Source organism: Mytilus trossulus, chromosome 9, assembly GCF_036588685.1.
Source record: "Mytilus trossulus isolate FHL-02 chromosome 9, PNRI_Mtr1.1.1.hap1, whole genome shotgun sequence".
Classification (NCBI taxonomy): Eukaryota; Metazoa; Mollusca; class Bivalvia; order Mytilida; family Mytilidae; genus Mytilus; species Mytilus trossulus.
This window is the reverse complement of record NC_086381.1, coordinates 73211949-73235441: the sequence shown is the minus strand read 5'-3', so window position 1 is coordinate 73235441 and position 23493 is coordinate 73211949. Positions and strand designations below refer to the sequence as shown.

Sequence of the window (23493 nt, the reverse complement as noted above, 5' to 3'; positions counted from 1 at the left end):
CGAGATAAGCATGACAATCACCTGTAGTCTTTACGAGAATAAACAAAGCAAAACATAAATATTTTTCAACATTTAATATCTCAATAATATGTGTATATAAATAACATGAGCAATAAATTACAGTTTACAGCCAATATAAAACAAAGCACTGACAGTTCTTTTATCACAGATTATTCATAGGCTTTATTCTTTGAAATTCTTATTCTTATTGAAGCGACAGGCGTATCATGCGCTCGTGACACAGCGGTTTATTTCTGAAAGTTCAAAAAGAAATATATATAGAAAAAAATCGCGCAAAAATGTGTTGGGGTTGAACATGTTTGGTGAGATCTCAACCTCTACCAAATGTGTAATAAACAAACGCACAGCAAAATTCGGTTCAAAAGAAGACAGAGTTTGATGTATAACCGTGACAAATTATCCTCAGGATAAAATATCACAAAGGAAGAAATCAACCGTTACATAAGCACAGGTAACAAAAGATGCAAAGCACAATGACAATTATCAACATAGATTATCAAAGGACTATTATTACACGTGTACACGACGCCAGCAGCATTGACAGAGGACGTCATTGTCAACTGATTTGACGTGACTATCATAAGTAGGACGTCCTTGACAACCGATTTGACGTGACTATCATAAGTAGGACGTCCTTGACTCCAGAAACACGTCTGCTGTAAGATGCAAAGAGGTAAATATTAAAGGAATACTCTAATTTGATTTTGTTATCGATGCATTCAATATTATATTGAATGAGTATACCTCTTCTTTATTGTTCTGATTTAATTAATGTTGTATTCTGCTTTCCTCATCCTTATATACACGAAGTATTTGCCACTGGAGGTTAGACAGACTGGAAATTGGTCAATGTTGCTATGCTGCTTTTCATCTTACATAGCAAACACATTTCAATATTTATACAAAAGGCATACGAGAAAAAAATGTTGGACAAGTTTGGTGAAACTTAAAAAGACTCTCTTCATAATTTTAAAAACATGAACATGAAATGAAATCTTTCTTTTTATGGTTTTCAATTTTAATTGTTTTCATTTACTATATGGTCAATTAAGAAAAATACACAAATGTTCTCAAATGCACTAATGCCTTAAACTATTTGATAAAACTCTGTATAGAATTTGGAATAGACTTGTATGAATCAGCTGTGGCCTTCGGATGTTGTTTGCTCTTTGGTCAGGTTGTTGTCTCTTTAAAGACACATTTCCCATTTCCATTCTTAATTTTAAAGATATATAGTGACCAAATAGTCAGGCCTTCTAAAACAGTTCTCGATGCTATAAAGTATATGTCAGTTAAATTTCGTTATCTGAGTTCAACATTTGAATTTCAACAGGAACCATTACAACGGATACACGAGGACAGCCGATGAGTGGATATGCTTCACCGGGACAAGGATTTGCTCCACCCGGTACAGGATTTGCACCTCCTGGAAGTGGTTTTGCCGGGGGTTTTGCCCAACCCGGTACAGGATTTGCACCTCCCGGAAGTGGTTTTGCGCCACCTGGACAAGGATTTTCACAACCTTCAACACCCGCCTATCCTCCACCACCATACACACAACCACCTCCTCCAACTGATCAAGGATATCCTCCACCACCATACCCACAACCACCTCCTCCGTCTGGTCAAGGATATCCACCTCCACCTCCCGTATACAATCAACCAAAACCAGTTGGTATTGTTGTAAGTACATGATTATAAATAAACGCTGCTTAACTTTACAACGAGTCTCAACAGAGAGATAAGTAAATGAAAGAGGAGATACCATTTTTGGTAGAGAGAGAGAATTCAACTACTGGTAACTCAAATACTGGTCGTAAAGTGTTTTTTTAATTCATGGTATTGTAAAAAGCATTTTTTTCGTTTCAAAAAAGATTTTCACGGTATAATAATTTTTATTTTATGAATTTATAGTTACATTTTGAATAACTTATATGCAAAGGTTTTATTGCCGTCATCAAATAATACGTCAACCGTTCTGCTCTATTAGGTTTTACCAGATAACGCTAGACAGATGCAGAGAACACCTCCTCCAGATTGGACGCTTCCAGCGGTAGTTGCATGTATTTTCTGCGCATGGCCATGCGGATTGGTTGCAATATTGGCAAGTAGAAGTGTAAGTTACTTGTTTTTTTTGTGGTAATATTTATTGACCAGGCAAGTCGGTATATATGATTTAACCTGCACGGCTCGGTGACCCCGATTTTAACGACAAGTTATAAAAACTGACAAATATGCTTTATTTCAATGGGTTATCTACTTTTTGTGTAACTTATGTATTTATATAATTTTACTGTGTAAACTTTTTTTTTCGACTCAATGGTAAGTAATGCAAAGAGAAAACGATTTCATAAAAGGCAAAAAAAATAAATGTTTAGAAACTTTTCTTTTAACCAGATTGTTTATAAGAGACCAGTTTTCTGAATTTCTTCATTTTTACAGGAAAAGTCGATTGTCCAAAGTTACTTCTTTTGACATAGAAAATAAAATTTTTAGTATTTTTTTAAATTCAAAAGTTATGCTTATTTGCACCGCACTTGATATATATCATCCATTTTGGGCTGTTATGTGTTAAATAGGTTATTATGGACCGATGTGACTGATTTTCCAACCTGATAATCATTTCTTCTGATTTTTCTCTTTTTCAGAATTGGGAAACAAATCCCTTATCGTCAAAAATATTCTAACGTACACGAAAAATTGTAACACTATTTCGTGAGCCCTGTTTTGTTTTAAATATCATTAATCACTTTTGGCGGGTAACTGTGCTTTCTATACATATCAACATTAGAAATATCATTGTTCATTGTTGAAGGTAGTTCTATTTACCGTTTTAAAATGTGTATAGGTATTTACTGTGTCATCTGAATTGTCTTCTATTTTCTTCTTTATTTAAACAATATTCCATCAACATGCACTCATATAGATTTATGACCCCTTCTGTAGTCATTTATGTACGAACTTTTCAAACTTTAATTGCATCAAAACTACATATGAATAATAAAGATAGGTCATTTTGTACATATACCAAGGGGAAACTTAACTGCAAAGCATTATTATTTACTGTTTCATTGCATTTAATAGAAAAAGAGTTCTTTGTGGCATCAAATTGCCAAAAAATGAGAGTACAAGGATAAAGGCTGTGGATTTTCTATAAAAATCTTGGTTTAATTGACACAAAGTGCAATGAAACAGTAAATAATAATGCTTTGCATCAAGTTTCCCCTCGGCATGTGTACAAAATGGCATATCTATATATTATTTATCATATTTGTAGTTTTGATACAATGTAAGTATCAAAAGTTCGTACAAAATTGACTACAGAAGGGGTCATAAACCTTAAATACCCCAAATCAAACACGAAATAAGTATTTGGATGTCAAAGTGCATAGTTTAGTGTCACATATTTATATATAAGGTTATGCTTTATTTGGAACTCTGAACACACTCAATATTTAATTTGCGAAAAAAACTGAAAAATAATTATATTTAATATTATAATTATTATTTTGTAGGCAAAACAGGCACACGAAGAAGGAGATTATGTCTCAGCACGTGCGAAAGCTGATAATGCCAAAAAACTAATAATTGTCAGTGTTATGCTAGGGATATTTTGCTATACTTATATTATATACTCACAAGTTTTAAATGCCACATTGTATGATTGACAAACAATGTCTTTTTGAAAGCGAAATTGAAAAAAAAACTTATAGAAGTTCAAAGTAATGAATACAAGTGGTATTATTTGTTAAGAATATTCATTAAAACAATTAAAAAGATAATATGATTGTGATAGTTTCTTTTTCTTTTAAAGTAGCAGCTACTCAAGTTGTCTCCCTTGAATATGCATTTGTTAAATTGTTGAACCATAATATAATTTAATATTCAGCAACACTTTATAAATGAGTTGATTAGCTGACATGCCAAGTAAGGCAACACCAATCGTATTTTATGTTACGATATAAGAAGAAGAAGATGTGGTACGATTTCACACGAGACAATGTGACAACGATCTCTTCATCATAGGCGTAGACATTAAAACAACTCCATAACACCGTCCGGCTTTCAACAATAAGCAAAACCCACGTCGATTAGAAAGCTATATATAAAATGCCCCAAAATGACAAATGTAAAACCAAACAAACGATAGAATTAACGGAATTAATTATGTACAAAACAATAAACGAAAAACAAATAGGATAATCAACATCAAACCACTGAATGTCAGGCTCCTGAATTTGGACAGAAAATGTGGTGGGGTTTTCTGGTACCAACCTAAGATAAAGCCGACCACTGAATGTCAGGCTCCTGAATTTGGACAGACATAGAAAATGTGGTGGGGTTTTCTGGTACCAACCTAAGATAAAGCCGACAAAGCTGCAATCAATGTTAAATTTGCTAACTTTTTGTCTTTTTATTAGCTATAGAATGGAACCCATGCATGTTTCTGAGACATCGTGTCCAGAACACATTGACACTCGGTGCACTAGGCTGTTCAAATACCACCAGCATAAAGGAGCGGTAACCTGATGCTTTTGTGCCGAATAGTTATATATGTACAACTTTTGTTGGCCATTTCGTATGATCCTATGAGTGTCGACTAATATAGTGGTCGATGTTTTCAGGTCTGTCATTTTTTGGGGTTGCTTTGTTATATATAAGGCTTTTTTTCTCATTTTGATGTTTTCATGTCGGGACTTTTAACACCATGTACGGTTTTGATTTAGCTCAAAAGATCGTTTATAGTTGTTTGTATTTCCTTCATTTGTTATCTGGTGGATAGTGTCTCATTTGTTCTCTGGTGGATAATGTCTCATTTGTTCTCTGGTGGATAGTGTCTCATTTGTTCTCTGGTGGATAGTGTCTCATTTGTTCTCAGGTGGATAGTGTCTCTGCATACGCAACTATTATCAGCACCCGCAGTGCGCATGCGCTAAATTTGATCGCAGTCGATATCGATAAATTTACTATAGATTGTGAAAGGAAATATTGAATTTTGGTTAGCTGACAGTAAACAAAAATAAATATCTTTTTCATTGGCATCACATTAGAAAATATATTTTCTTAGCTTTCTAATGACATAATTTATAATTGTATCGGGATTGCAGAAGTTACGGCCATTTTCATTTTAAAAAAAGTGGTTCATTCCCTATTACTTCATACAATTCAAAACCAAAAACGTATGCAAAGGAGTTTTCATTCATGAATACATCTTTCACTATTCTTAGAAATAAATTCATTGGCATAAATATATGTTCTTTGCTTTATAATCTTTCCAATGGTATATATTTGGGATTTTAGAAAATTTAATGAATCGGGGCCTTTTTTATCCAAAACTGGAGTTGTTGTCATTGTTTGAAGATTGCGAGAAAAATTCTAAGTCCATGGAGGTATTATATTGATATATATAGTACTTCCATGGTCCTACCAAGTAAATCGCTCACAGGTCACAAAACAAAGATAAATCTATTTGTACATTAAATATTTACACATTTAATCAAATGTTTTACATCAATAGTTTAAAAATTCAGTAAAGTAAAAGAAGTGTAACTTTTTATTTAAAATAATATTTTTGTCCAGCTGTCAGTTTTCTTTATTTTTGATACTATAAAATCTTTCACTATTACATTAACTCAGACTTTTGGATGTTTCAAAAAACTTGAAATCCCATCTAAAATGGATTTTTTTTTTGCAATTTTCTTTCATATCTTTTAAAAAGGTTTTTTTAATAATAAGGCGGCCGTAACTAAACAATTTTAATACTTTAACATGTTCATCTGATTAACAAAGAAGTAATAGATACATATTTTATAAATATTATTCTCATGTTTTAAAAAGACCAATTAGTTTTGATGAAACAGGAAAAGTGTCATTATCTTAAATTTTCCAGATGCAGTAACACTTTCAGAAGATCTTTTGTAGTAGATGGATTTGGAATGAAATCTTGTACGTCAAATTTTCTTTCATCAATTTGATACCTTTTCACTGCTTTTGATTGGCAATATGAATCGCTGTACTATGTTACATGTACATGTGATATATACTAGACTATTGCTTGTTTGGTGCACATTCTCCTTTTATCCACTTAACTTTTAGAAAAATAAATCGCGTAGAACAAAATAAATATTATTTTTTATTTGTCTCCGTCTTTTCAGAAGTTTCTATCTTAAAATATATTTATTTTTTTATACTTGTACATTCATGTAAAATTTGTATTAAAAAGGCAACTCATTTTAATTATTGTTCTGTTAATGTAAAGTTTACGGAGAGCTGTCTCATTGGCACTTATACCAAATCTTCTTGCATTTATATTGTACATGTATTTGCAGAATTTTTTATTTATCGAATGAATGAGATAATTTGAATCGTTAAAACATGAAAACAGATGCCTGCGACCCCTGTTGTTTCAATTAGCATGTTCTAAAGATATCTGCGTGAAGTTCACAAATGTCATCAAGTATTTGATCACCTGTTGTGAATTTCAGATAGCACTGTATCCGTGGTTAAGACTTTCCTTTACATATCAGTAATATAATTTTCCCCCCTTTTTTATATAATATTCGGAACATTATTGTATACACTTTTCTGTGGGACTTTCTTTACGGTTTTAGGCGGCATGCAATTAATTTTGGGAAAATTTGCTGATTAATTTGAGAATATCAGTACATAAATTCATTAGTATTATAAGTATGTGCTTCGATTGGCTTATATCTATAAAAATAAAACAAGTAATCTAAGACTATATCATTTTTGTTAGTGAGAGACCTATCCTTCCATCAACGAACATGTATTGCGTGTATAAATATTGTTGAAAATGAGAAACATGTATTGATAGAGTGTCCATTCTAAGATGACCTGCAAACTGATCTTTTTTAGAAAAAACTTTGTCACTTCGGAACATCCAAACTTATAAAAAAAAACAATCTAATTTGAGAAATTGTCTATTGTTCTATAGCTATACAGTGAATGTGATAGAAGTGTCAAAATCTGAAAATTTATTTTACATAGAAGACGCTTTTCACATCGTTAACTTTTTGTCTTAACTGAAAGCATTTTTAAAGAAATTTGGAAATTAAGCTCTGCATTTATACTTATTCATTATTAATACGACATTCCTCTTTTTTCACATAGCAAAATTAAAGCTATTTAAAGGACAATACGTTTATGTACTGTAGCGTGTTTTCCATTGTGATTTATAAACAAACTGCATTATCGCGGGCAGAAATACTATAAAAGCATTTAGTGTTGAAGGCCAATTTTGAAATATCTCTCAGAAATCATGGCTGAAAAGTTAAAGAAAATATTAATAAACATACAGTTCTGGGAGGTAAAACAAGAGTAAAAGCAGAGACTGAATTTATTCTTTTAATAAAAACTCAAAATGTTGCAATGAGTTTGTGTATGTGTATTCAAACTCTACGTTGTCTCATATTCGTATATGTTTGGTAATCATGATCTCATATTTGTCCTTTTTCGACTTTTTATTGTGTATGTGCGGTTTGATATTCGGTAAAATCGAATTTTATCTTTTGGAAATAAAGTCAGTTTATACAACTCGTATTTATGCAGAACCTAGCATGCTACAATGTCATATATTTATAGTATTGTTTACTTAGGGTTGTCAAATTATTTACGAGTGTCAACATTGTCTTTACAAACTCAGCATGTTGCCTTGATAAGATATCACACACAGAAAAGACTGATCAGACGGATAAGAAATCAAAATCATGCGCGATAACTCGTACTGGCTTACACTGAGGAAAATAGTTGGCCATGGGTGGATAGTGTCTCATTTGTTCTCTGGTGGATAGTGTCTCATTTTTTCTCTGGTGGATAGTGTCTCATTTGTTCTCTGATGGATAGTGTCTCATTTGTTCTCAGGTGGATAGTGTCTCTGGTGGATAGTGTCTCATTTGTTCTCTGGTAGATAGTGTCTCATGTGTTCTCTGGTGGATAGTGTCTCTAGTGGATAGAGTCTCTGGTGGATAGTGTCTCATTTGTTCTCTGGTGGATAGTGTCTCATTTGCACTCTGGTAGATAGTGTCTCATTTGTTCTCTGGTGGATAGTGTCTCTGGTGGATAGAGTCTCTGGTGGATAGTGTCTCATTTGTTCTCTGGTGGATAGTGTCTCTAGTGGAAAGTGTCTCATTTGTTCTCTGGTGGATAGAATCTCATTTGTCAATGATACAACAAATCCATATTCAAAATTCTAACAAAAGTAAATTGGTCGTTATCAATTTTCGATTTTGAAAAATCAGGTTAATACTGAATGTTATTCGTTAACTTAGAATAAAATGGACTGATTAAAAAATCAAGTATCAAAAAGATATCTTCCAGGATTGCTGAACGGCTTTAGCTATCAAATGGTGTTTTCTTGAGTCTTTGATATGTTAAACCATAATGTGTGCTTAATAACACTAAACGGAAATAATTCTGCAATAAGAGACACACACAAAAAGTTCCATTGGATTATTAATTGGCGGTAGAATTTACACTTTCATGACGAACACAAATATCTGCAATGAAAACATTAATGGCGTTCGTAATTTCTTAGCATGTTCAGTTACTGTACTTTTTTTGTCACAGTAAAAAAAAAACAGTTTATCAAAATATTGAATAGGAAATTTTCATTTTGATAATATTGCGTGGTAGTGTAGTATACTAAGTAAATAAGTCATAACTGTTAAAGTAAATCAAAACTTTATTTAGAGTCGGCATGCCACAAAACGATAAAGTAAGATTTTCTACAATTTAAACATACATGCATGCATATATACACTATAAACATGCAAAATACTAATATGAAAGCATATATAACTAAATAGATACAGATCGAGACATATAATACAATATGTATTATATGTCTCTGATAGATATAGGAAGATGTGGTATAAATGCCAAGAAAAATCTTCATCTAAGTCACTCACAATTTGTAAAAGTAAACCATTTAAGGTCAAAGTACGGTCTTCAACACCGTGACGGAGCCTTGGCTAAGACCGAACAGTTATAAAGGGCCCCAAACAAGACCTTTCAAACGAGAAAACAACGGTCTAATCTGTATAAAAAAACTTTTAAGTTTAATACATAAAACATAAACAAATAAATATTAAGCATATACATTAGTATTGTCATCCAAGACACCCTTCCTGTTATCAACAGTTATACAAAAACGGTTTACTCTGCTGGTCAAGTTGTCCAATAGCGGGACATGAGGTCGTGTGGCATCAAAACATCAAAACAACATAGGAATCTGATGTACAGTAGTTGTCGTTTGTTTATGTAATATATACGTGTTTCTCGTTTCTCGTTTTGTTTATATAGATTAGACCGTTGGTTTTCCCGTTTGAATGGTTTTACACTAGTAATTTTGGGGCCCTTTATAGCTTGTTGTTCGGTGTGAGCCAAGGCTCCGTGTTGAAGGCCGTACTTTAACCTATAATGGTTTAATTTTTAAATTGTTATTTGGATGGAGAGTTGTCTCATTGGCACTCACACCACATCTTCCTATATCTATCAACAACCAAACTTGGAATGGACATGAGGTCATGTGGGATCAAAACAATCGATAACGTCACTGTCCATATTCTGCATCCTCAACAACCAAACTTGGAATGGACATGAAGAATCAAGGTATTATTTTCTAAGTGCTGTAGTTCGTAAAACATTGCTTCTTATTAATACATCAATAATATAGTCTACTTAATTTATTTATCACTTCTCAGAATTTGATAACATTTCCTTGCTTTTGTAAAGTGATATTTTTAACAAACCTTTTAACCGGGTAAATATTATTTTCTATATTTTTATTGTGTAAAATGCATTATGTTTATACTTACAATTGTATGGAGTTAGATTTTTGTTTATAGTCATGGTTGCAAGCTTGTTCATTTGATGTGTTTGAGCTTTTGATTTTGCTATTTGATTATGGACTTTCCGTTAAGCTCGTTCGTTTGATGTGTTTGAGCTTTTGATCTTGCCATTTGGTTTTGAATTTTCCTCGGAGTTTTTTATTTTTGTGATTTAACTTTTTACAGTAATTCTTAAAACTCTTTTGTAAACACACTGCAGAAGGAAGTTTTTAAATTATTCTGCATCAATTCTAAGAAATTCTTCGTCATAATCTGTATAAAAAACTGAACCAAGTCAGAAGTTTACATTTGAACTGGAATACCGAATCTATTTCTAATAGACATCTTGTATCTTTTTTCAGAGTTTGATTTGACTTTGTCTAGTCAAAATTGTATTATATAGCAATTCAGTTTTATATTAATGTCAACCTTAATTATCGATCCTTTTAGCTGTTGCCATGCATGCTCTCGATTAAAGGAGGATCAGCATTTTTTAACAAACTTATTGAGAGTCAATGTTATAATTTTTTACATGATATGTATTTTACAAAAAAAAATATCACATACCAAGCCTTTTTAGTTTTTTTTTCTCTATCCTCTACAATGCTCACATTAGATCTCCATTTTTTTTATGTTTTACAAGTACATTATTAATATGTGTGTATGTTGCATAGGATTTTGGGCTTTTGTTTTTTTTGTATGGCATGGACCTTTACAAAACGAGGTTTTTAAGTTGCCATCATAATTTAGAATTAATCCTTGATCTTCTTATATTGTACAGTCACTCCAGACGAAAGCATTGGCGGTCGGCAAGTTGAGGAATTCTTCCCTCCTAGTCGAGGATTAGATCGTCCTCCTACGCTTGGCAATGAAGTTTCCTTGGAAGAACATAATGAAACACAAAACTGCCAGAGGTATCCGGCCCAATATGCTCCAACCAGTATGGCTCGACATTCTCGGGTCGGTCCAAGATTTCTCCTAGGTCCATGGACAAACCAGAATCAGCAGTTTAAGAGATATTCAGAACAGACCTATGTTCCAACACAACCTTCTCCGACTCCAAGAGTATCAGTTCGTCTTCGTCCTTCCACTCCTGAATTTACAGTAAAATATCCACAACCTGGACTCAGGATTCAGAATCAACAACCTCCGTCGTACGAGGAATCAATCAGGCACTATTTTCCTCGGAGGCAAAGGAATCCGTCGGCACGCTGCACTGTCCTCTACCAACCTCCAAGTCATCAGAAGGAAAGTTATGATGGGTCTGTTGTAAGTATTGATAATAATGATTTTTTATGAAACTAACAGTCCTGCTGATAAAAACTTTAGTGTGACTATATATAATATTAGCTAAAAGTGTAAGCAAGGGACAAATCCTCTTGTTGCACATTAAAGCCATAACAAACCTGTATCTAATGTGCACACAGTGAAACTCCTCCGAAAACATTCGATATCTCACAGCTAGAACTCCTCCGAAAACATTCGATATCTCACAGCTAGAACTCCTCCGAAAACATTCGATATCTCACAGCTAGAACTCCTCCGAAAACATTCGATATCTCACAGCTAGAACTCCTCCGAAAACATTCGATATCTAACAGCTAGAACTCCTCCGAAAACATTCGATATCTCACAGCTAGAACTCCTCCGAAAACATTCGATATTATTAAAATATTTATTAAGTGTGTTGGAGGATACATTTTTCATCAATATTAGAAAAAAAAGATAAAAACAAATATTCTTCTACTCTTTTTTGTTGTTAATAATTGGCTTCGTTTCAATCTTATTTGTTAAATATTTTACTAAAAATACGTGAAACAGATAAGATAACATAATAGAATATAGTTTTCTTCATAATTATAGATCATTTTGGGGTGTTTTGCGGTGTTTTGTTGTTTTATGTGGTAACAGGATGTAATTCTATGATAAAAGGGTCGAAGCATGGAAATGGTACTGATCTCTCGGTATGCCGGTTCACCTCCGAACAGCACCGCTACCACCTAAAATACCACATAAAACAACAAAACACCGCAAAACACCCCAAAGTGATCTATAACTATGAAGAAAACAATATTCTAATATGTTATCCTATCTGTTTCACGTATTTTAGTAAAAGATTCAACAAATAAGAATGAAACGAAACCAACAATTAACACCAAAAAAGAGTAGAAGAATATTTTTTTTTTAAATATTGATGAAATCAGGCTTAAAAATCTAGTATAGACTTAATAATCTTTCATTTTAGTACATCGATGATACTGAATAAAAATTATGAATATATTTGTGTTTGGATCATTATGAGAGAGAATTGATGTTTAATCAAGTGTGTTTGTTTTATCTAGAAGAATTTAACTATGATAAGATGTCACAACTAAAGGTACTTGGGAACAGGACAATTTTTTGCCCTCCCCCTTTTTCCATTATGTGTTGGGGTTTTCTGTATCATAAGAACATACATATTCACAAATAGCTTGTTGACAACATTTATTTCCAATTGGTATTATTGGTCAAATTTACGATTGGATTTTACAGAACAAGAAAAACATAGACAATTCTAAAAACATTAACAGTTTATAACTTAAATCATAATGCTTAAACTCAAAATTTCGTAACATAACAGGTCCGATTTTGGCTTTTCGAGGACTGTAGACCGTGAAACTGATTGTTCCAATTCTTCAGTACATTGTTACTCCTGTAACCGTCGTGGTACCATTAATTTATGACGGTCAGAAATTTCCATTACTAAATATAAATTTGATTTTCGGGCAACGGATCTTCAATGATTCTACGCAACTGACGAACAAACCTTCCAATGTTACAGTGGTTACTGGCTGACGGAGTCGCTCTCTTGTACCTGTTGTAGTTTTGATAACCATTACCGATGATTATTTTTCCAGATATTTACAGACGAGTCTGTATTTAATAGTCCACCAATAGATTGGACAATACCAGCAATAATTTCCCTAGTTTTCTGTCCATGCATTGGATTGTTAGCTGTATCAGCAAGTAAAGAAGTAAGTCATTACTGAAAAAAAATAATTTTCGACTAATGAATGTTCCTTTCGTCGCCTCTCTTTTATAGCCGACTATTCGACTATACGGTATGGGTTTGCCTCGTTGTTGAAGCCTGTACGGTTGGTTAGAAGTGCTTACATCCACTTCATTTGAACATTGGTGGATAGTTGTCCCATTGACAATAACACCACATCTCCTTATTTTAAATGCTATAGATTTAGGGGTCGAAACTTAAAAACCAAATTGTGTACAACATTGTTAATTGGCACCCATGATATCCATTGTAGTAGTTAGGAATATAAGACTAAATCATACATTGTTATATTCCTTATAGATTATTACTTTTTTGCAGGCTAGAAAGGCTGTTGAAGAGAGGGATTTCGATATTGCTCACCAAAAAGCCAGAAGTGCCAGAAATCTAGTGTGTATTGCTCTGATGGTAGGACTGTTGAGCTGGGGATATTTGATATGCTATGCTTATTTCTGGAAATACACTTACAAGGATTAAAATAATACCAAAAACATTTGTGTTATTACTTATGATCATTAATCAGGCTCCTATATGTCAGTGTTCATTTGTTCTTATATCCTACTGTATAAGTATTCCTTTGTTTATTTATTCTCCTACACATTTGCGTTCCTTTGTTTGTATATCCTCCAATACATTGTATGTAAGTGTTCCTTTGTCTGTATATCCTCCTTTATATTAGTGTTCCTTTGTTTGTATATCTTCCTATATGTAATGTTCATTTGTTTGTATATCCTCCAATACAATTGTATGTAAGTGTTCCTTTATTTGTATATTCTCCTACATGGTAGTGTCCCTTTGTTTGTATATCCTCCCTTATGTTAGTGTTCCTTTGTTTGTATATCCTCCTATATGTGTTAAGTGTTCCTTTGTATATACTCCTATATGTTAACGTTCCTTTGTTTGTTTATCCTCTTACTAGTATATGTATTGTTCCTTTGCTTGTATATCATCCCTTATGTAAGTGTTCCTTTGTTTGTATATCCTCCTATATGTAAGCGTTCCTTTGTTTGTTTATACTCCTATATGTTAGCGTTCCTTTGTTTGTTTATCCTCCTATATATAAATGTCCCTTTTTTGTATATCCTCCTATATGTTAGTGTTCCTTTGTTTGTTTATCCTCCTACATGTTAGTGTGCTTTGTCTGTATATCCTGCCTAATGTTAGTGTTCCTTTGTTTGTATATTCTCCCTTATGTTATCGTTCCCTTGTTTGTATATTCTCCTACATGTTAGTGTTCCTTTGTTTGTTTCGTCCTGAATATGCATGAAATATTTGCCACTGGACGTTAAGCAACCAACAATCAATCAAACCTTTGTTTGTATATTCTCCCTTATGTTAGTGTTCCTTTGTTTGTATATCCTCTCATTTGTTAGTGTTCCTTTGTTTGTATATCCTCCTATATGTTAGTGTTCCTTTGTTTGTATATCCTTCTACATGTAAGTGTTCCTTTGTTTGTAATTTCTCCTATATGTTAGTGTGCTTTGTCTGTATATCATGCCTTATGTTAGTGTTCCTTTGTTTGTTTATCCTCCTTTATGTTAGTGTTCCTTTGCTGGTTTATCGTCCTATATGTTAGTGTTCCTTTGTTTATATATCCTCCCATATGTAAGTGTTCCTATGTTTGTATATCCTCCCTTATGTTAGTGTTCCTTTGTTTGTATATCCTTTTACACGTTAGTTTCTTTGTTTGTATATCCTCCCTTATGTTAGTGTTCCTTTTTTGTATATCGTTCTACATGTTAGTGTTCCTTTGTTTTATATCCTCCCTTATGTTAATGTTCCTTTGTTTGTAATACCTCCTATATGTTAATGTTCCTTTGTTTGTTTATCTTCCTATATGTTAGTGTTCCTTTGTTTGTATATTCTTCTTCATGTTAGTGTTTCGTTAATCCTCCCTTATGTTAGTGTTCCTTTGTTTGTAATTCCTACTATATGTTAGTGTGCTTTGTTTGTATATCCCCCTTATGTTAGTGTTTCTTCGTTTGTATATCCTATTATTGCTTGCATACATGTATTTTTGTGATTCTTAGTGGTATTCAATACAAGAATGTGTCCATAGAACATGGATGCCCCACTCACACTATCATTTTCTATATTCAATGAACCATGAAAATTGGGGTAAAAACTCTAAATTTGCATATAAATAGGAAAGATCATATCATAGCTATAGGGAACATCTGTACTTAAGTTTCAAATTGATGGGACTTCAACTTCATCATAAACTACCTTGACCAAAACTTTAACCTGAAGTAGGACAGACGAACGAACAGACACACAGACAGAAAAACATAATGCCCCTAAGCGGGACATAAAAATCATTCATTTTATGTAAAACTTTGAACTAGTTCACAAAAAAGCGTATAGAATGCATTGAACTCAATACTGAAACAAAATCAAAAAAGATTTGGTATTAAACCTACCCTCTACACATTTCCACCAAGGGTAAATTGGACCAATTCATTCTTATAAAAAATTCGATCTTTCCACTGAGAGAGGCAAACAGAAAGTTGGATAAACTAAAATAACTTGAATATGATATCAGAAGGCAGCACACAGGACAGATGATAATGGATGGCTGCAAATAAACGTATATACAGGATGAGAACATGTTTCTGCTATATGAACATTAACCCTGCTTTATACTTGACTGACACTCTGAGGGCTGATTTTTCACATGCTAATTCACAAGGTAACAGTCTGTAGGGAGACATGTTACCCTGCCAAGACAATCAGAGGCAACCAGTCTTTGCTCTTAATCCTTAATGCTGCAAATGTACTTTTCGATTTTACCCAGCTGGGGTTCACAAAGAACAGACATCAGAAGAATACAGACAAATAAGAACAAATGTAAATGAAATGAAACAAATTTAAACAAGATCTTTCAACTATATAAACCTCCAACAAAACTGGCAGTGTCACCAGTGCGACAGAAAATATAAGTTAAACTTACTCCCCCTTTCTGTGACAGAGGGGGTACAAAAAGTAGGCTTGCAACTGAAAGGATATGGGGAACTTTCATGCCATAGAGACTTTAAAAAGCAAGCTGTATTATTCTTTTTATTTTTTTATTTTTCTAGTTTAACTATAACATAGTTTATATCAACATTTTAAATAACATTTGAGTACTCCTAGCTTTTGTTTACTCAAAATTGGATAAAAATATGTAGGAATCTAAATTAAATGATTGTAAAATATATAAAAAATCTGAAATAAGACAATATGGGAATGAAAGTAGCAACATAAATAGTTTTAACTGTAGTCAAGTTCTGCACACCTCAATAATCTAAGAGTTGCAATGACATACTAAGTTAAGTACTGAATTCATGTAAAACAGCAGAATTATTATATATCAATATTATTACCGGAATGATTCTATGGTAAAAAAAATAAATAAAAAAATATTGAAAACCATTATCATTGGTCATTATTCTATTTCATTATTGATTTTTTTCAAATGTAGTGCAAAAGGTGATGCGGTAGATGGCATTTTTTGTTGAATAATCTCTTTTAAAGAGGAAGTAAAATACTAGGACAATTAAGTTACATTTGATCATAACAAATTGCTTGCTTACCATTCAGCCATAGTAATGTGTATCATAACTAGAAAACATTTTAAAGGACGGAAACATGTACAAATTACAACAATTATACCATGTATTCAACTTATTTATGATAAATTGCAGTGGTATACTCTAAAGTAGGGTATAAAAGTATAGGTCACAGTGGCGGATCCAAAACTTTTCCTTAAGGGAGGCGCTGACTGACCTAAGGAGGGCCGGGCCCCTAGAGACCCCCTGGATCCACCTATAGGTCACAAGTTCTTAATGAATTGAATATGGATTAATAACATAACATTTATAATCAACATTTATATATATTTATCACAGATCAACATATGCAACTTCCCATCATTCATTTCTGTACACCAATAAACATATTATTACAGACATTTCTGTACACCAATAAACGTATTATTACAGACATTTCTGTTAAAAAAAACACCCCCACTCTTGTTATGAACTCATTGCCATCATTTGACACAAGAAGGGATACTTTGGTTTATAAATCAGCCAAAATTTAACAAAAGACACTTTAAATGCAGAACCTTCTCAACTAAAACATTGATTTTCTATAATTTTGTCATGGATTTCCGTTTTATAAAAAAATAAAATAAAATGTACCTATGCAAAAAGATAAATAATTTCAAAATCAAGCACTTATATGACAGTTATAATTGAATGATCTTAACGGGATGTGTGTGTCTATGAAACAATGAGTTGACTTAGGCCATCATTAACCAGCTTTTCGTCAGATTCCTTTATGGAACATCTCAGTTTTTTACATATATTTATTAAAATTTGGAACTTGCATGTAAAAAAAAACTAAATGCCCACTGCACTAAAGTTCCAATAATCAATAAAATCTTGACAATCATCAATGTTTTTAATCTTTCCTTTTGTAACTGAAGAAAATCATTTGATTTGGTAGGCCTTAACTTTCCTCTTCTATATAAAGCTGAAGCCATTTCTGGAATCCAGATAAATAAGATTAATTATTACCTATGACTAGATTAATATTATATGATATTTTTTTAATTATTCCTCACAGTCTGAAAATGTACAAAACAAAATATAAATAATATATTACAGAGATTAGAATTATATACAATTGTTATATACAAGTATTTAAAAACTGGACAAATAAAACTCTTGCTGCCCTAATTTTCTTCTGTTTGAAATCTTACTCCTCATTAATTTTCAATTTATATGTATTTAATCAGCCATGATAATATACAAAGCAAGCACTAATAGCCATTTATTAAGTATCATGTTTTTAATCGTTTGTTTTATAGGAAAGTATCTTTTAAAAAAACAATAATTTGATTTGGTAGGCCATTACCTTCCTATTCTATATAAAGATTCAGCCATGATTTCTGATATCCAGACTCCAGAGAAATAAGATTAATTATTACCTATGACTAGATTAATATTATATGATTTTTTTTTAATTATTCCTCACTGTCTGAAAATGTACAAAATAAAATATAAATAATATATTACAGAGATTAGAATTATATACAATTGTTATATACAAGTATTTAAAAACTGGACAAATAAAACTCTTGCTGCCCTAATTTTCTTCTTTTTGAAATCTTGCTCCTCATTAATTTTCAATTTACATGTATTTAATCAGCGATGCTAATATACAAAGCAAGCACTAAGATATTCTACTGAAATATTTTCCTTCTTGGCAATCTTGCTAAAGTAATGAAATTTGTGTTCACTATGTGTCATGGATTTTATACAGCTACTGACTAAAAAACAGTAGCCTAGTTCAAGATGGATTATAATAGTTTAAGCAGTGGAAAAATCTATGTTTGACTTCTTGAAATAAAGCCAAGTCTCAAACTTGTGCACAAATTTGATATGGGGATGGAACAGATCTACTGTCCAATCGGAATTCACTTCTGAACAGTATCAAATAAGTATATTACTGTAAACCATCTAAATTTTGCAAACACTGAATTTTTGTGAATAGGAAAATAATGCAAAGATAAAGCATGACACATATCTAACATTTAGGTCTTTTCCATGCAAATACATCAAGAAAGTCACAAAATTGTAAAAATAAATTGCTGATACAAACACATTAAAAAAATGTAAGAAAATGATGTCAATGACTTTCTGCTAAGTCAGCAAGAATGGGCCCAGCAAAAATAAAGCATCCACCTAAATAAGTTGGTTTACAGTATATAAACAGTTTAACTACAAAACCATTTTCTAGGCATATTCTTTCGTCCGTAAAATTCTGTTATTTTCAGGGCATCCCATTATTCATATATACAGTGATAATTATAAGCTAGTAGTTTCCAAGTATATACACAAACAAGCAGATGATTGACAGGCAATAAATAACAATATAATACATAATATTAACAATACTACACCATTAAGCAACAAAGTGATTGTACATATATATCAGATATCACAAGTTCTTGTAGATTAAAATCATTAGTAAAAATGTAAATATAAAATGTCAAAAAGATAAAATCCCTCAAAATAGAAAGGCTTTAATAAAACTTGAGACAGGCACAATAAAACTCAAATATTACAATACACAGAAATGTTTTGCTTTTATGAATAAAAGAACGAGTTCAGTTCACAAACTAAAACATTCTTCTGGATGACATAGAAATTTTAACAAAATATATTTGATTTTAAATTAAAACATTTGATTTCAAATGTATTGTAGGAAATTTATTCATGTAACATTTACATTCAGCATTTTGATTTGACTATAAATTTGCCTCACCGTAAACGGCTATGTAAATCATTTTTGTATGTTTGATATTATTCATAAAAGCAAAACTTGACGGCAGACCACTGGAACAAAAATAAATATTGGTCAATAAGTGACAACTTTATCAAATAAAATATTGTCACATTATCAACAGTACAAACTGGACAACATTGTCAACAATATTTGTCTTTATTGCAACAGCAACAAAATTGAATTGTTGAATGTTTTTCTTCTTTAAGTCCACAAGTTTGTCCCTGAGTAAAAAGCTCAAATCATGTTGTCATTTGTAAATTATTTCTTAGTTTTAAAGCTTTTAAAAATGTCAGTTTCTGAATAAAATAAATCTGTATGAATCTCTGTTCAGTATTTGAAAATATCATGTTCCTCATATTTTTGAGCCAAGTCAATACCAGTAGAGATATTTTTTGCAAAGATATATAAAAGAAATTCATTAAAAAAATAGTTGTAAATAAATCTATCAGCTAGCCACTAAAATATCTCTAACAATTTGTCCATCATCTTTGTCTTTATCAAACCATCGATGACATTGGAATTCAGACGTAGCACTGGTGCCCTGGTTTACTACTTCTACCTTCTCAAGGAACCAGCCAGGGCGGAAACCAGAATTGTCATGCTCAACTCGCACTTTTATTAACTCACCTGTAATAAACAAAATAAAGAATAGTGTTAGCAGCATTGATAATTTTTGTCTGGAAAAAAGTGACTTTCTGCCATATTTTTGGGTGTATTTGTTTATATTGCATAAAATACTGCAGCAAAAATTGCTGTCCTCTTGCTGAATATTTTTATCCAGATTAAAAAAGGGAAATTTTTGTTGATTCAATTTTCCTATTTGGTGTTTTAGATGTTAATAGCTGTAGGCATACAAGAAGTAAAATATTGAAGAAACTAAAATTATATCACATGACACAAATTTTGATGCCATACACCAAGAAGCTATATATGACTTGCATTTGCTAAGAAAAAATGGCACTTATTTGTTAAAGACAGTAAGATGGAGGGACAAAAATAAACCTTTACACCCCTGGCCTTTGTTTTTGGGGGTATAATAATCAATTCACACCTCTAAAAATGTTTCTTTTCTTTTAAAAATTTCCAATAACCATTGTGGCTAGAATTAAATGCAAACCTCTGCTATTGACTCCATTAATTATTCACTTACCTAAATCTAGACATTCCAATGTGAATTTATCCACCTGGTTTTTCTCAAACAGATTACGGAAGCTTTGTTTAAGAGGACGTTTGCCACTATCTCCGTGTTCTCCAAACAATGTTATAAAGACATTAGCATTAGTTCCTGCTCCAGACACATCACCAGTGTACACTATAACTTCATACTTAATGGCAGCCAAGTCTGAAAAAAAATATTATTGAGTTAATAAAACTCAAACTCATTTATCTTAATAATAATTAGGTAATGCTTAAAACCACAAGGAGATTTAATCATTTCCAAAAATTAGGAGAGATTGGGATTCAAAAAAATAATCCTTTGTAATTCATCTCTGCAAGTTGTGTTCAACCTTTTTTTTTAATCCAAAGTTCACATATAATTTTTTTTATTAATTTTTTTTTTTTATATAAGGCACTTTTATTATAAAGTATCCAGAGAGTAAATAATATATCTTAAATTTAAAGGAAAAACTATAAAAAAAATGTTTACTTACTTCTAACAACAGCTATGTGACCTTTCTCTACTGCCTTGACCTTGACTTTCTTTCCATCTGCAAGGTCATAGGCCTCTTCAGATATTGGTAACCATGCGTTTACTGAGAAAACATACCTTTAAAAAAGATAATAAAACATGCAATAAAAATTAGAGATATTAAAAACAAAATGTTCCCCGGTCTTTTCCTGTCTGAGTTTCAAAGGACAATAACTTTACAAAACAAACAATTAATGAACACAAATTACATATATGCACATGTTATAAAGCATCTCTGTTATACTCCATATACCCTATAATTCCATTCCAATGTAACCAAAAGCTTTTGCAATGAAATTTTCTCCATATGTAAAACAAATTATTTTCCTGTGTTGAAGACCCATTGTATGGTGGCTTTCAGTTGCATTTTGCTCTCTGGTCGGGTTGTTGTCTGACACATTCCCCATTTCATTCTCAATTTTATCAGGGTAAACAACATTCTTACATGTAACCAAATAAGTTCCATTACACAGCCAAACAACAACAAAATTAATAACTGACTTACTTGTCTCCAGAGATGGTATCAGTGATGCTTAAGTTCTTACACAGCCACTGAGCCTCCTTTCCATTGGCATTACCTACTGGTATGTCCTCTCTCTCACAGGCACCCACTGTTACAGACCTCAGTTTACCCAGGGGTTTACAGGTAAAGGTAAATGTATTGGTGGTACCTCTGACATAATACATATTACAATCATTACATTTTTAAAATTGTTTTCTATACAATATAAAAGAATTAGGCATTACGTAAAAAAACCTTACACTACAACCTATGTACAACCTTCATTACAGGGAACATAAAAATACTGCATGCGCTTTGTTCATTGTTGAGGGCCTACAATGACCTGTAGTTATAAATGTCTGTGTCATTTGGTCTCAAGAGGAGAGTTGTTTCATTGGCAATCATACCACATCTTCTTTTTTTTATGGTTAAGAAAAACATATTTGCCTGGAAATATGTGCATCAAAGATAAAAGTAAAACAATACTTATCAGTTTTAGAAATTTATGTCTCTAACTCACCTGCGTAATTTTTTGTCAACTTTGCTATTGTGCATTTTGTATTTCTTTGTTCCTTTTTCACCATCAATAACAATCCATCCATGATGCATTGTTCCAGCCTCGTCAACACCAGAGGTCTCCACTTCTAATTCATAATCTGAAAATTAATAGGAAATATTGTCTGAATTCCTTACACACTTTATAATATGTGCATGCTGGGGCGTAGCTAGGTCCCTTTGAAGTGCACTCCAACCAGGGGGGGGGGGGGGGGTTTGGGGGGGATTGCCCCCCCTAGATTTTTTTTTTGGCTAGACGCAAAATGGTGCGTTCTGACGGCCTAAAATTGGTTTGATTAGCAAATTATTAAGACTGTATTTGATCATTTTTTATTGAGAAACATCCTGAATATTTTTCAAAATCACGGTTGAACCCAAAGCCGATAATCTGTCATTTCTCATTGTGGAACGGATGTACGTTTTCAAACGTTTCAGTACGCTAAACGACCTTTCAGCTGTAGCACTAACAAAGGGCATTGTTAGGAGAACACACAGTATTGGTCAATCCGTCATTAGTTATCTGTTCGACCACACACGGAAGAAGATATTGTGCATGAAAACGGTTTTCTGAATTCAGGAGTCGAGAATCAAGTTCTGAGATCATATGATCCAGAAACGTATAGTAGAGAGAGATTCGCCAGTAATCCTTAGGTGTTGCGGCTGGATGGTTGGCTCTCGAGGTTTGTCTTCCACACCACCTAGGAACATTTTCAACTACACCAAAAAGCTCTGCTATATCAAGAGTGGTTTGGTATAGCTCGTTCCAAACATTATCATCATTTTTCTCGGAACGCAACATTTCAGTAACGGACTAGTACTGCGGAACTTGATGAAGTCTTGAAAGGCTATTTTATTTTATTTTTAATGCGTTGACGCCTTAATATTTTGACAGGAAGGTATCAAAACAGAACAATATGAAGTAGCCCTTCAAAACAAAAATTTAAAGATTGAATTCAGATTTGTATTCACTGTTATCGTAATTAATATATAAAAGAGGGGTGAAAGATACCAAAGGGACAGTCAAACTCATATAAAGTTTACTGTAATTCATTAAATTGTTCAGGGTTGGAACCAAAGTTGAGAGATAATAAACAGCTGCGCCATGAGCGCATGATACGCCCGACGTCTTGTGTGGAAGTTTGATGCAATAATCATAAATAGTTTATGAGAAAGTTTTAAGCAATAACCATATATTGTTTTTGAGACATGGCGGGACATGTGAAACCCCCAACCCTGTTTTTTTTACAAAAAACTAAATATCACTAAAATAAAATTCTGAATCAAAACCAAAAAGTATACAGATCTTTAGATTAATATAACAAAGAAGTGTGTAAAGTTTTAAGCAATAATCATAAATTATTTTTGAGATACGGCGCGACATGTAAAAAAACCCTCCCCTGTTTAACAAAATACTCAATAACTCCAAAATAAAGTTTTGAATCATCACCAAAAAGTATACAGATCTTTAGATTAATGTAACAAAGAAGTGTGTAAAGTT

General features: G+C 32.4%; 3 protein-coding genes and 1 long non-coding RNA gene across 8 annotated transcripts in view; 3 read left to right on the top strand and 1 right to left on the bottom strand.

Annotated features, from left to right (window-relative positions):
• Positions 1-606: 606 nt before the first annotated feature.
• Positions 607-3693, top strand: LOC134684193 (uncharacterized). Its single transcript, XM_063543469.1, has 4 exons — positions 607-694; positions 1355-1704; positions 2012-2137; positions 3537-3693. Exons 1-4 carry the CDS (start codon positions 685-687, stop codon positions 3687-3689), a joined length of 639 nt encoding a protein of 212 aa, XP_063399539.1. The 5' UTR covers positions 607-684; the 3' UTR covers positions 3690-3693.
• A 5849-nt stretch (positions 3694-9542) lies between these two features.
• Positions 9543-13404, top strand: LOC134684191 (uncharacterized). The gene is made up of 4 exons (XM_063543468.1): positions 9543-9651; positions 10651-11138; positions 12767-12883; positions 13237-13404. The coding sequence occupies exons 1-4, from the start codon at positions 9633-9635 to the stop codon at positions 13390-13392; spliced, it is 780 nt and encodes a 259-aa protein (XP_063399538.1). The 5' UTR covers positions 9543-9632; the 3' UTR covers positions 13393-13404.
• A 3075-nt stretch (positions 13405-16479) lies between these two features.
• On the top strand, positions 16480-16871 carry LOC134683380 (uncharacterized). Its single transcript, XR_010101010.1, has 2 exons — positions 16480-16631; positions 16726-16871. It is a non-coding gene; the product is annotated as an uncharacterized LOC134683380 (long non-coding RNA).
• An 870-nt stretch (positions 16872-17741) lies between these two features.
• The window catches only part of LOC134683379 (lipoxygenase homology domain-containing protein 1-like), a 64631-nt gene continuing 58879 nt past the window's right edge, over positions 17742-23493 (bottom strand). For all 5 annotated transcript variants that reach the window (XM_063542655.1, XM_063542654.1, XM_063542657.1 and 2 more), the window contains 5 exons: positions 21961-22096; positions 21444-21611; positions 20901-21016; positions 20399-20590; positions 17742-19875 (listed from right to left, as the gene is read on the bottom strand). In XM_063542655.1, coding sequence (XP_063398725.1) covers positions 19694-19875; positions 20399-20590; positions 20901-21016; positions 21444-21611; positions 21961-22096 — 794 coding nt within the window. In that variant the 3' untranslated portion in view covers positions 17742-19693. The remainder of the gene's footprint in view (positions 19876-20398; positions 20591-20900; positions 21017-21443; positions 21612-21960; positions 22097-23493) is intronic.

Bases quoted from the DNA above. Each gene is read 5' to 3' on its own strand.
- LOC134684193 (XM_063543469.1), top strand. The intron at 1,705-2,011 runs GTAAGTACATGA...CTGCTCTATTAG, and splicing joins CAAAACCAGTTGGTATTGTT to GTTTTACCAGATAACGCTAG. The intron at 2,138-3,536 runs GTAAGTTACTTG...ATTATTTTGTAG, and splicing joins CAATATTGGCAAGTAGAAGT to GCAAAACAGGCACACGAAGA.
- LOC134684191 (XM_063543468.1), top strand. The intron at 11,139-12,766 runs GTAAGTATTGAT...TTATTTTTCCAG, and splicing joins AAAGTTATGATGGGTCTGTT to ATATTTACAGACGAGTCTGT. The intron at 12,884-13,236 runs GTAAGTCATTAC...ACTTTTTTGCAG, and splicing joins CTGTATCAGCAAGTAAAGAA to GCTAGAAAGGCTGTTGAAGA.